The 13734-nt window shown below is 41.4% G+C and overlaps 1 protein-coding gene across 7 annotated transcripts in view; it reads left to right on the forward strand.

Annotated features, from left to right (window-relative positions):
• The first annotated feature begins 383 nt into the window (after positions 1-383).
• The window catches only part of RASGRF2 (Ras protein specific guanine nucleotide releasing factor 2), a 233180-nt gene continuing 219829 nt past the window's right edge, over positions 384-13734 (forward strand). For 2 of the 7 annotated variants that reach the window (XR_012330744.1, XM_073802262.1), the window contains exon 1: positions 384-2024. Coding sequence is in view for 5 of the 7 variants with exons in the window: in XM_073802262.1 (XP_073658363.1) it covers positions 1737-2024 (288 nt within the window). In the remaining 2 variants the exon portion in view is untranslated. The remainder of the gene's footprint in view (positions 2025-13734) is intronic. The other 5 variants (XR_012330743.1, XM_073802257.1, XM_073802258.1 and 2 more) reach the window with 3 other exon arrangements.

The raw sequence follows: 13734 nt of genomic DNA on the forward strand, positions 1-13734 counted from the left end.
TAGGGGTCCTGGTTTTCTGGCTGAACCTGTGAGATTTATTTATCCAATGAATCCCAGTCCCAGCAAGGGTATCTAGTGAACCTATGACAACGTGGCCTCTGAGGAATCGATTCTGTCAGGGGCCACAAGTCTCCCGGTTTGGGTATTTTTTCCTGGTTGAAAACTCTGTACTTAAAATTTAGTCTCTTTCATCTTAATCCTGAGAAATCACAGTCATTGACAGGGAACCAACAGCATCCGATACCTTTCTGGGAACAGGAGAGTCACACTTGTTAACCTTCACCTCGAGTTTTAAATACAGCAGTGCAGGTACAGGTGGAAAAGTCAAGGTTGCCCGTTATGCAAAGCCATCCTGTGACTCCACCCACTGCCATGGAAACACAGTCGCGGATGAGTGTGAGGATGTGGATGTGGCAGGTGTGTTGTATGTGTCAGTGGGTTTGTGGAAGTGTATGAATTTGCATGAATGTGTATTTGTATGTTTGTGACTGCTTGTGTATGAATGTTATTTGTGTGTACTTTTGAGTGAATGTGTTCGTGCATTTGTGTGTTCGTGTATGTGTGTTCATGTATGTGTTTGTATATGATCATTTGTCTGTGAGAGTGTATGACCATGAATGTGTGAATATAAACGTGTTGTGTATGGGTGTGTATTTGTGTGCAGTTTGTATGGGTGTGGGTATGAGTGTAAAAGTGTGCATGTGTCTATATTGTGTGCATGAGTTTGGTTGAACGTGTGAATGAGTGTATGATTTGTGTGTGTAAATGTGTGTGGGCGAGCGTGTCAGAGTGTGCATGTGTGTGGTTGCCTACGTGTGTATTTGTAAATGGGTTTGTATTTCTGTGTGTAGGAATGCACGTTGTGGGTGTTATTTGTATACATGTGAGTGCATAATTTTCTGTGTGCTTAAGTATTGCATTGTGTATTTGTGCGAATATATTTGTGTGTTTTGGAGTGTGTGGTGTCTGTGACTGTGTATTTGTGTGTTCCTGTTTGTATGCGTGTGTGTAATTGTGCAAACGCAAGTGTTTGGACTGTGTGCACCCTGTGAGTGTGCATTTGCCTGTGTTTGTGAGTCTATATACTTGTGTGTATGTGTGTGTGCGCGCGTGCTTTCCAGCGCGCGTGTGAGCGGGTGTGTGCCGTCGCCGCACGCCTCCACCTCTGCGCGAACCGCCCCTTCGCGGCCGGAGCAGAGGCAGCGGCCTGGCCGGCGGGCGAGGGAGGGACGCGCGCCGCGGTTAAGCGGGCTGCGCCGCCGTCACCGCCGCCGCGCTGACTTTGCCCTTTAAATCGGTCTCCAAGCCGATTACAGCTGATCTCCCACGTGACGTTTTACCTTCTGTCTCCCGGAGCGAGTTGCCCGAGGACAGTCCTCCACAGGCTGCGGCGCGTTGCGCCGCCCCAGCCCGCCGCGGGGGCTCGGGCTCCCGCAACTTTGGGCAAAGCAACGGCGGCCGGCTGCCCTCGCGGGGCCACTCTCCACGCGGGCGTCGGGGGCTCCGGGGGCTTCGCTCGGCCGGGAGGGCGGCGGTGGCGGAAGACAACGTGCCCCGACCACAGCCCGGCGCCCCTCGGACCCGCGCCGCGCCGCGCCCGGAAGGCAGACGGCGTGCCCTGTGCGCGGCGCCCGGAAAGGGGGAGTCCTCCGCCGTCGGGAGGCAAGCGGGCGCGCCTTCGGACGAGCCGGCGGGAGATGGCCGCGAGGCAGGGGTGAGCCCCCAGCGCCCTCACCATGCAGAAGAGCGTGCGCTACAACGAGGGGCACGCCTTGTACCTGGCCTTCCTAGCCCGCAAAGAAGGCACCAAGCGCGGCTTCCTGAGCAAGAAGGCAACCGAGGCGAGCCGCTGGCACGAAAAGTGGTTCGCCCTCTACCAGAATGTGCTCTTCTACTTTGAGGGCGAGCAGAGCTGCCGCCCGGCGGGCATGTACCTCCTGGAGGGCTGCAGCTGCGAGCGGGCACTCGCGCCGCCCAGGGCCGGGGCCGGGCCGGGCGGCGCCCGGGACGCTCTGGATAAGCAGGTACCTCGCGCCATCCCCTCCCCGTCTCCCTGCCTGCAGCCGCGGCAATACCCAGTTCTTCTAAGCCCAGAGGTCGAGGGCCCGATCCGACAGTGGGACCACCTTCCGAGATTTCGAGATTCCCCTGCGGCGTCTGTGGCAGGACAGCTCCCCTCCTCGGCCTCCCCATCTCCATCCCCGCCTTGTCGTGCATCTCCTTGTGATCCGTTGGAATAGGGGCTCGGCTTTATATTTTCCGAGACCCCGAAATCTGTCGGGTCATTGCAGCTTCCTTGCTAACCTTACATTGCTTCTCTTCAACCTGTTCGGAAGGACTTAGTGTGGCGACGCGGGTTGACACCTGTTGGATTTAGATTGGCAAAACGGAACTAACTTATTTGTAAAAGTTTGGTTTCTCAGTCACCCAGCTAGTGAGTGTAGGTTTCTTTGCCTGCAGATGTTTGATCAATGGCTGTGCAGGGAACAAGCGGGGCTCCCAGGACTGACGGGCACTTTCTGTTGGTCACTTTCAATCTGTCTTTGTGGTTTATGTCAGTTTACTTTAACATTTGGCCTGCTGTGTCTAATTATGAAGGTACATGTGTATCCGTTTCCCTCAGGATTAATATTTAGTAGCCACATTCCTGCTATGTGTAAATATGCGGGCATTTTTAAAGAACGCTTCTGTATACTTTTAAATGAATGCTTTGAAAATGAATGTGACCTTTTTATTCTGGGTCATAATTTTATTAGTTTTGCTATGTTTTGCACTTAAGGAGGAAAAAATCCTCCAGATTTAGTAACTCCCGCCCCCCCCCCCCACCGCCTCCCATTCCTGCAAGTGCGGAATTTGTATTTTTTTTCAATCACCATTTTTTATTAAAGTTAAACCAGACTAATTTTATGCTTCCAAATGTTCTCACTTTGCTTCTAGATCTCCACCTTGAAAAAAAGAGGCTGATGGTCTTTGTTGTTGCATAAAAATTTTTAGCAGCTTAATTTTCCATGTAAGTCAGGCCAAACAGCTTCTACTGCAAATCCCTGAGGGCGGCTGTGAGAGGCGCTAGGGATGGAAAGATGAGTAAGATGCCTACATAACCCCTGGGGGCTCATAAAACAATGTGTAAAATTAAGAGGAGCTAAAACTAGATCAACCAGAAGTTTGATTTTTTTCACTGTGGTTTCACTATAAATCATTCAGACTTAACTGATTAAACTTGGTATAACACTTATACATCCAAAAATTTAAAAATATTCCCTTTGGTTTTTGAGGGCATGTTGAGAGTTCTTTGAAAAACTGATTTCCAATTTTGTAGATATAGATACTGGAAATATAAGTTTAAATTTCAAGTCAGGCATTTTAGAAATTAAACTGAGAGCAGGAGGAAGGGTTTTGAGGAAATAGGTAGAGACTTTTTTCAGGATCTATTTTTTTTTTCTTTTCTATTGGTGAGTTTTTTTTTTTTTTTTTTTAAGGCATGTGTTCCAAGGCCCATGGGAGCAAAAACCAGTAGGTTTTTAAAGTGTTATTACGTCTATACTAAAATAGGGTACTTGAAATTATTCTGAAGATACATCATTGACCCAATTACAAATAATTTTTTCTTTTTGTGTTTATAATAATATCAGGAGATAGCCACTTTTGTTATGAGCTGGGAGTGGGGAGTTGTTACCTGTTGCACCTTAACGTGGTTGTCTGACCTGTTAACATATGAAAACCAAGATTTTTCTACTTGGAGAATATCCAGACTCTCATCTTCAGGACAATTATACTTTATAAAGAAATGTAACCTCCAAACAGTTTGACTTTCATGCCACTTTCTAATGGAAGTCCTAAAAAGGTCCCCTTATTAAGAATTTTTTCTCTGTTTATCATCATACAAGTTATGAGTATTTCTCAATCATTTATACATCTCTTTGAGGTTAGAAATTAGAACCTTTGGTGTTTGTAGTAAAGCTGAGATGTAGAGAAGCAAGCACTCTGAAATGGATTAGGAGTTGGATTGGGAAATCTGTCAGTTTGTCTTGTGTTAGACATGCTTCTGTGACTTGGGTTGGCTTAGCAGGCTGATATTTTTTGTGTAACACTGTCTGTCTGGGTGTGTTTGAAGAATGAAGAAGAAACTGCAAAGATAAGAAAAAAAAAGTTTACCTTAAATCTACAGTTTATGCACTTGGTTCTCTTTCAGTTAATTTGTATTGCTAATGTGCTCACTTCATCTCAGGCACCTAGACATGGTGGACCTGTGAAACTGGTGAGGTAGAGGGTGGATGTGAGGCGCTGAGCAGGGATCCTTTCAAGGTCTGCTTCTCCAAATATGCTTCTGGAACTTTCCACATATATGTCTCCATCAACCCCATAAACATACTTGAAGGTTAGGACTTGAAACGGGACTTAGGGAGGCAGAATGGGCTTCCTCCAGAATTTCTGTGTGACTTCTTAAAGGCAAATCTCTTAACATTTCCTGTTTTTTCTATTAATGAAATCTGTTTTCAGATGTGTTAATAAAAATTAAGAGTTTGGTTAGGATGATTTCTGAGTTATCTTCCAATAGTGACATCTCCTCTTTCTAAGATTATAACAAAAGTGTGAGCTTTTTGCTGTGCACAGGATGTGAAAGACAATTTCACAAGATTTAAAGATTATCAGTCTCTGTAATAACACTGCATCTGAGTAGTTAAGGCCAAGCAGGTGATTGAAGTGCATATTCTGATAAATCCAGTCAGCAGATGTGCAAAACTATAGAAACATGACTGCTTGAGACAAAGACGTTCTTATCATTCATATTGGAGGGCGACACATTGTAATGACAGTGACAGTTGATGTAATTCTTGCTATAAAATGCCTCTAATCATTCTTGCCAGTTTAAATTCTATTTCTCCTTCAAATAATTTAAAAATTCTAATTAACTGTGGTAAGTTATAAGAAGAAAACATTCATTGGTTTGCTTCTTCTAAATAATAATTCAAAGTAAGTTGGTTGACAAAAGAAAATTAAGGTTTTTTCCTTTTTTCTTCTTTCCTTCCATCTTTCCTCCCTTCCTCCCTCTCCTCCTTCCCTTCCTCCCTCCCTCCTTCCTTCCTTCCTTTCTTTGACCATTTTATCTCAAACTGTTTCCAGTTAAGAAGAAAAAAGAAAGGTATTTTTCACTTTCCAAATGTGCATAGGTTGAAGGAATATTTGCATCGCTCCATTTTCTCAATAGTGTCCCAAGATTTCACTTTGGTAGGTCCTTGGGAGATTGCAAGGCTCCCTTATCAACCTTCTATAGCAGCTATTTCTTAGGGATAGTTATGGTGATATAATCAAAATGTGTTCAGTTACGGAAAATTTTAAGTGATATTCATTTTCTTGAAAATGTGTGTTCGTGGTACTTCTTTCTAAAAGAGCTCCATTTATGGAAAATGAAAAACTTACCTTTTGTTCCAGGTGAAGGTGTTTAAGGAGGAAGGGAATTTGTATGTAGTAAGTACCTTCTATGTGCCAAGCTCAGTGTTATCTTCCATTATTGAATCTAACTTGAACCTCACTTCAGCTCTTGGAGACTGGTAATGTTCTTTCATTTTTACCTATGATAAGACTGAGGCTTAAAGAGTTTTAGGAGATGACCAAAGTCCAACTCTAGGTAAGAAGATTGAATAATCTTGAAGAGTGCCTTACTAAGGAGACTATTTAAATCCACTGAGGTTCAAGAAATTTCAAATTTGGGTGGAATAGGGGCTGGGGTTGTAGTATGTGAATCACTGTTTTGTTTATTCTTATTTCCCCTTAAAAACCATTTACAGGACAGGTTCGATTCTTGAGAAATACAATTGCAGACCATTACATTTTCAAAGAAAAATGAGATTTATGTTTAAACAGTTTTACATGGCATTTGTTTACTTCAGTAAGGAATCTTTAAAAATATTTGCTCTGAGGGTGAAAATACACATCCCAATTAGCCTGATCTGTTTAAGTGGTTGTATCTGTCTTGCCTGCTAGCAGGAGAGACATATAGGAACAAAGCCATCTTTACTCTTATTTTCCTGGGAATGTTAAGTGGTCTATTCAGCCTGATTTCAGTTGTTTCAGTGGGGGTGGGTGGTGGGTAGGTGGGTGGAATCCTTAGTTCTGGAGGTTTAAAGTAGTAGATACTTGTCATATTAGTGCTGAATTAAACATGTTGATTTAATTTTAAAGGGATTAAGGGTTATGTGATTTCCCCTGTCACCTCATTTCTAGCCAGTCATTTTAGCCTTCCAAACTTGTCCACCAGCAGAAGATTTTAATCATTTTATCAAATTAGGCAGAGCTGCACGTAAGCCCTGAAATATTTGTAGAGGGTGGGGAGTGTAGATCATGGGTTTTTGTTCCAGTTCATGTTGTTTAATTGAAGTATAATAACAAACTCAGTGTTTCCTTTTCAGTGTTTGCTTATTGAACACAAATAAAGGGCAAACGGAATAAAAGTATTTGTTAAATCTTGTAAAACGTTTTAAAATGTAATTTAGGAAAGAAATGACTTATCACTTGAACTTTGTAATCATTCTTCCAATTTAGATTTAAATGAAGAAAAATAACCTATGGATTAGAAAAATATAGTTCTTTTAATTTTGACTACACACTAAACCTTACTATTTGTATTATTGTACTTATCGTTAAGAATTCTACATAGAAAAATCCATCTTTGATGTGACAGATGTACATAAAAATGAATTTTTATTGGGACAAGTATTTTTCTGTGGGTTTTAATAAGTGAGCGCTAAATGTACTACTAAATGGTGGAAAATATTTGTAGTGTGATAACAAATTTTTTACTTTCTTTCAGGAATTAAAAAATAGAGATATTTTTCTTTCATTGGATGATAAGTCCTAAAGCATGTATGATAAGCAAATGTTTCTGGTTTTAGCAAGCAAATATTAGTAGTTTGTTAAAACAGTTGTTGGTATTGCTGTTTGTTTAATGCAGATTATACTTTTTAGTTGACCTTGTCCATATTTTTCAATAAATATGCATGCTACGTCAGTATAATTTTAATTTTGTAGAATAGAAAAAGCTAGTATTTAAGATTATTTTGTAATGAAATAAACCATATTGACAAGTAATATGGATTCACTCAGGTCTGAAATCCTAATTTCACAATTTTAAAGTAGCTTTATGTTTTTATGCCTGTTTATTTGTCCTATAAGAAAGGGATAGGGGCTTCCCTGGTGGCTCAGTGGTTGAGAGTCCGCCTGCTGATGCAGGGAACACTGGTTCCTGCCCCGGTCTGGGAGGATCCCACATGCCGCAGAGCGGCTGGGCCCGTGAGCCATGGCCGCTGAGCCTGCTCGTCCGGAGCCTGTGCTCCGCAACTGGAGAGGCCACAACGGTGAGAGTCCCGCGTACAGCAAAAAAAAAAAAAAAAAAAAAGAAAGGGATATGTGTGTGTATGTTGTGTGTATGTTTATTGAGTTTATCTTCCATCATTAAATATTAAACATTTGTTATACAGTTATATATGTTGGAGTTTATAGGTTTTTATTTGTGTCATTAAGACATGTATTTCAAGACATGAGTTGTAAATCCAATCGGTGTACAATTTGGGGTGCTTTATTATACAAGACTAATGATTTTAAGTTAATCATGGTATAAATTCCTCTCTGAAATTAGTTTATCTTAATTCAAGACTATGTATAGTAAAATCTTAGTTAATATTGAAACAAAACTAGAAACGGTATTTGTTAGGCATCAATATAGCACTATGGTAAACGTTTGGTTACTGTATAATATTTGGCCATTATTCTAAAAATTAACCATTATTCCAGAATTATTCATTACATTTCAGTTGGTGTAATTTTCAAATATTAGCTGATTGTGAAGTTAGAAATACATTATTTTGGCTCCACCAAAGGGTATATTTTACCATTTTTGCCCAAGGAATTCAAATATGATTGTGTGTATATTTGGGGGGGAAAAAAACCCAAACAGCAAGTTTTCCTTTTCCTTTTACTTGAGAAAACATTGGTATCATAAAGTGGAACAAGGATGCAGAAAACACATGTTCTCACACTTTTCCTTTTTACTAGCACTGGAAAAACTTACTATTCACGAAAAATGAAGATTCAAATCATTTTTCTTAAAACTCCTCATAGTGAATACAAAATGCTTCAAATATACTTTTAGGGAGACGGCAGAAAAAAAACCAAGTTTGAGTTGATCTGTGTTTATTTAAATAATATTTTTCTTTTTTTTTTTTGCGATACGCGGGCCTCTCACTGTTGTGGCCTCTCCCTTTGTGGAGCACAGGCTCCGGACGTGCAGGCTCAGCGGCCATGGCTCACGGGCCCAGCCACTCCGAGGCATGTGGGATCTTCCCAGACCGGGGCATGAACCCATGTCCCCTGCATCGGCAGGCGGACTCTCAACAACTGCGCCACCAGGGAAGCCCCCTATTTCTTTTCTTTTTGAACTGTAAAGGAAGAAATGAGAAAGTTGGGGAGGGCTGTACAAGTTACAGCATCAGAGTACAGTAAGTTAATGAAAAATAGAATTCTCATAAGATCTGAGAAGATACAAATAAAACAACCTTAAGAAAAGCTATGCTTAAAAATAAAATTTATTGACCCTTTAGTGCTTTATTTTTTAAAATGTAGGCCATAATTTCTTTTATTAGCTCTTCCCATACTTACCATTGTGACATTGCTGAGACCAATGATGACGATGGAAACAGCCAGGGATCTGAGGGACCCTGGTTACTGGTATTCGCATTCTTTTCAGGTTCCTAAAATGTTTTGTTTTGTCATTTTCTGATTTAATGTAGACAATGCCTGATTCATTTCCCGAACTGTATTTATGAACTCATGCCATTTGTGTGACTAATGTAAACAGGAGGGTTAGTGCTGTCAAATAGAGGGACGACTGGAAAGCTAGGAGGTTTCCTGGGTTAGAAATGTGGGAATGGGGAGGTAGTAGCCTGGCCTAAGGCTCACTGTGGAGCATCATAACTCTTTACAGAAGGAGTCATAACAACATAATGTCAGTGATGCATAGGTATAGGAGGCCACTCATATCCAGTATGAATTTGCTTTCTTTTAAGTTTAAGAATATCACTTTCCAGGTCAGATGGTAGTATTGTGTATGGTTCCGTTCAGGAGTTAAACCGTGGGGGTTTCAGTCTCCACTCAGCTGCTTACCAGATACATGATGAGCAATTTCTCTTTCTAAGCCTGGACCCCTGCCTGTGTTGGGGATCACGATAGTACCTACATCATCCAGTTGTTGGGAGACTCATAGGCAACAGTCCAGGCCAAGCTCTCAACACAGGGCCCAGCACATACGTAGCACATTTGTCAGCTGGTGTTTTTATTACTCCCTTTCTAATATAATTCTTTTTTGATTTTCTTCTTGTTGCTTTCATTACTAGGGTCACTTAGGTGTTTTTTTCCTTCCTTCCTCTTTAAAAAATACTTTTAATTTAACACAGACAAAATAGAACAGTTTAGGGAACACCAATATACTCATCGTAGAGCTTCAACAATCTTCAGCTTTCTTGTTATCTCTGTTTTTCTCCACACATGCCTTTTTTGTTGTTGTTGTTGAACTATGTTAAAGCAAAGCCCAGACATCATTATTTCACTTGTAAATAAGGAAGTTTTTGGTTTTTGGCATAGCTCTTGTTTGGCGCTGAAGATTGTACTAGGTGTAGCTCTGAAAAGAATGATCCAGGAAATAGTTTGTAATGTGTTTCTCTTTTAATGTGTGTTACTGTAATTGTCATCATCTTTTTGTTTCTTTGATATCATTTTAAAGGAGAAAGCTTGAGACAGTAGTTGTGAGGACATAAAGGTAGTAGAATTAGCTTTTAAATAAGTTCCGGCATGTTAAATCCTAAAGAAAAATTTGAAATCAGTTTTTAACCATGATCATGGTGTAAAGGTATTTTCATGATTTGACCACACTCTAGAAGAAATTAAATTATTGCTGGTTCTGTTACTGAGGGATCTTCTTTTCTTTATTGAAGTCCATTTACCAAACTCTTTCAGCAGCTGGAAGAGTCTTGCTTAGAGTTGAGTGAGTGCTTTCTCCTCTGATGCCATTAATGCTTCTCATCGCTCAGTATTTTGCATAGTTTTGCAACAATCAGGATGTCATCCATAAATCAGTGTTTCATCCATCTTTCAGAATCAATTCTGAGACCCAACAGTAGGCAATGCTATTTTAAGGCAATTACTAAGGTTTCATTAATCAAGTGTGCAGTTTGCTTTCTCTAGTGTTGCTAAGCTTTTCTAGGGTGAGTTGGTCTCTGTCACATGATTATTTGCCTTAGGCTCTTTTTTTTTTTTTTTTTTTTTTTTTTTTTTTTGCGGTACGTGGGCCTCTCACTGTTGTGGCCTCTCCCTTTACAGAGCACAGGCTCCGGATGCGAACGCTTAGCGGCCATGGCTCACGGGCCCAGCCACTCCGCGGCATGTGGGATCTTCCCGGACCGGGGCATGAACCCGTGTCCCCTGCATCGGCAGGCGGGCTCTCAACCACTGCGCCACCAGGGAAACCCTTGTCTTAGGCTCTTTTGATTGCAAGGGAGAGATATGAACTCAAGTTGTCTTGAATGATGGGCACCTCTGTGTGTGGTGGGGGACAGCGGGAATATTGTAGGGCAATATAAGGGCAAGTACCGCTCTACATTTATTGTGACCTAGCTGTGCTTTGGACATTGGTACTGGCTAACATGTTTTTCAGTGCGTTTATGCGTCTTTGGTTACTTACTGCCTCTGTTTTCTCATAATTTCTGCTTCCCCTCCTTCAGGCTGCTGTGCCCCTCGTGATACTGACTCAACATATTGTGGCCCCTTTCTCTCTGCTTTTACTGCTTCAGTTCTCACTGCAGCATCTCTTATTCACTCAGTATATTCAAGCTCGTCTTTCTGTGAGAGAGAATCTGATCGACTCAGTTCACATTTTGGGGGCTAGACAAGACCATTGGTCTCTGACCGGTCCATAAATTGGCTGTCAAACAGCAGGGACTGTGGGTGAGGGATTTTCATGGAAAGTTTGGTGGGCGTGAGAGACATTATTATTGACATGTCCAGTGTATTCATCAAGCTAGTAAATATTATTTTCACCAACTAATATTTATGCATTTAAGCCACCTTCTTTTCCTTCAGTAGTAGCTGTACATCCTTACCTTATCAATAAGATCTTTCCAGTAAGGCAGTTTCTGTCCTCTGGTCCTGATAGACCTCCTGTGTTGCTAAGGGTTCATGTTCATAATTTCTCTTTACTTTCTTAATACTTTAATATTAAAAATTATTTGAATGTTGTTCTTTTAACAATAAGCATATTTTTCAAAGTATAGCATACATATAGAAAAGTGCACACATCGTAAGTGTGCTGCTTCCTGAATTCTCACAAAGTGAATATATTTTTGTAAGCAGCATCCCGATCAAGCCATGGACATGATCAGCCCTCCAGAAAGTAACCTCATGCCTATTCCTCTTCAATGCTCCTCCCCATGGGTAGCCACCATCCTTACTTCTAACATCATGGATTGCTTTTGCCTGTTTTTGAACTTTGCCATTGACTCATGCAATAAGTACTCTTCTGTGTCAGACTTCTTTCCCTCAACATCACATCTGTGAGATTCATCGATGTCTTTGGGTGTTGTGATTCATGCCTTTTCAGTTTCTTTGTAGTGTTCCACTGGATGAGTATACACAGCTCCTTTACCCATTCTTTATCTACTGTTGATGGAACACTTGGATTGGTTCCAGATTGAAGCTATTACAGATAATATGGCTATGGAAATTCTTGTACAGATATTTTGTGCACATACATGTATACATTTCTGTTCGGTATATACCCAGGAATGAACTTGTTGTTTCATAGGACTTACTTACGGGCTTCCCTGGTGGCGCAGTGGTAGAGAGTCCGCCTGCTGATGCAGGGGACACGGGTTCATGCCCCGGTCCGGGAAGATCCCACATGCCGTGGAGAGGCTGGGCCCGTGAGCCATGGCCGCTGAGCCTGCGCGTCTGGCGCCTGTGCTCCGCAACGGGAGAGGCCACAACAGTGAGAGGCCCGCGTACCGCAAAAAAAAAAAAAAAAAAAAAAAATATATATATATATATATATATATATAAACAAAGGACTTACTTACGTTCAACTTCAGTAATTACTGCTAAACAGTTTTCTGAAATAGGTATATCAATTTATGTTCCCGCTAGCAGTGTATAAGAATTCCAGTTGCTCTACATTCTTGCTAATACTTGGTATTATCAGTCTTTTTAGTTTTAAGCATTCTAGTGGGTGTGTAGCAGTATCTCATTTTGGTCTTCATTTTCATTTCTCTGATAATTAGGTTGAACAGCTTTTCAGGTATTTCTTGACCATTTGATTGTTCTCTGTTTTGAAGTGCTTGTTCAACCTTTTGCCCATTTTTTAAAAAATTGAGTTGTCTTATTGATCTGTAGGAGTTTTAAAATATTAAGTTAAACTCTATGAATTGCCATTTTTGAATGTCAAAAAGAATTGAACATCATCTTGTTCATCCTAGTATATATGAAGACATGAGTCCTTTGTCAGTTATATGTATTGGAAATATTTTCTCCTACTCTGGTTTGCCTTTCTACTTTCTTACAGGTGTCATTTGATGAAGAGAAGTTTAAAACTTTAATGTCGTATAAACTCTCTGTCTTTTTCTTTGTGGCATTTTTCTGCCCATGAAATGAATGGGGATGGGGACAGCATCCGGAGGTGCTTTGTGTAGAAGGTGCAGGAGCTGGGGCCTTCCCTTGCTGCTCTGTGGTCAAAGCAATCAAGTGCATCACAAAAGATGCAGCAGTAAGTAAAACAGAATGCACTTGCAGCAGCTTTGGACTGCCACACCAGGATGTTTGCCCTTTGGAGGAAGGCTCCAGGGGCAATTCAAAAAGACAAAAAATCGTAATGTTCTTTTCTCCCTCATACCTTCTAGGGTCTGAGGTGTTCCCTCCCCAGGTGTTGGGTTGTTGCTCTTCCTCTAGAGATGCATAGATGTATATGCACCAAAGACTTGTACAAGAATTTTCATAGCAGTGTTATTCACAAAACTGGGTGTCCCATTTCAGAAGCTCTAACTTCACTTTGTTTCCGGTCATCCCCAACTTGCACCTACACCTTTCATCTGGAAGGGTCAGGTGCAAGAGGGACAAGGTACTTTTATAAAACTTAACCAGAGTTAAGCTTGAATCCCTGACACCCCCTTTCAGCTCTGCTGCCACCTGTAGGTTGTGTCATCTAGGCTGGCCTGGGGGTGCTGTTAGGGAAAGAAAAATACATCATGCCCAGAGCTGGTCAAGACAGAATCCTCAGTTTTCAAAATATATCTGTATAATGCCCTATAATTCTTCCCCTTTTGTCCTGATCATTACCCAGGAAGTGGCCAAGAAGGGATGCCCCCTTTCTTGGAATACCTGCACTCACTGATCAAACTGCCTTACTAAAGTATATGGACCAGGAGGGAATGAGGGAGAAAGGGTTGGACAGTCAGTCCATTGTTGAGTATACAGATTAGTTTCAAGGGCCACAATGGTGTGACTGGAAACAGCTAACCAGTAACCTAAAAAAGTATCAACAGTGGTGAGGTAGCATTGCTAGTCCTGAGAGGGCTTTGAATGTCTGGTGTAGCCAATCTACCAGGAGTGGGAGGGGTTGCACCCCTTGTGACATGGCCTCTCCCATTGTGAGACAAATGGGTCAACTTTTGGCAGGTGTCACAAGTCTGCCCTGCA

Source organism: Tursiops truncatus, chromosome 3 (assembly GCF_011762595.2).
Source record: "Tursiops truncatus isolate mTurTru1 chromosome 3, mTurTru1.mat.Y, whole genome shotgun sequence".
Classification (NCBI taxonomy): domain Eukaryota; kingdom Metazoa; phylum Chordata; class Mammalia; order Artiodactyla; family Delphinidae; genus Tursiops; species Tursiops truncatus.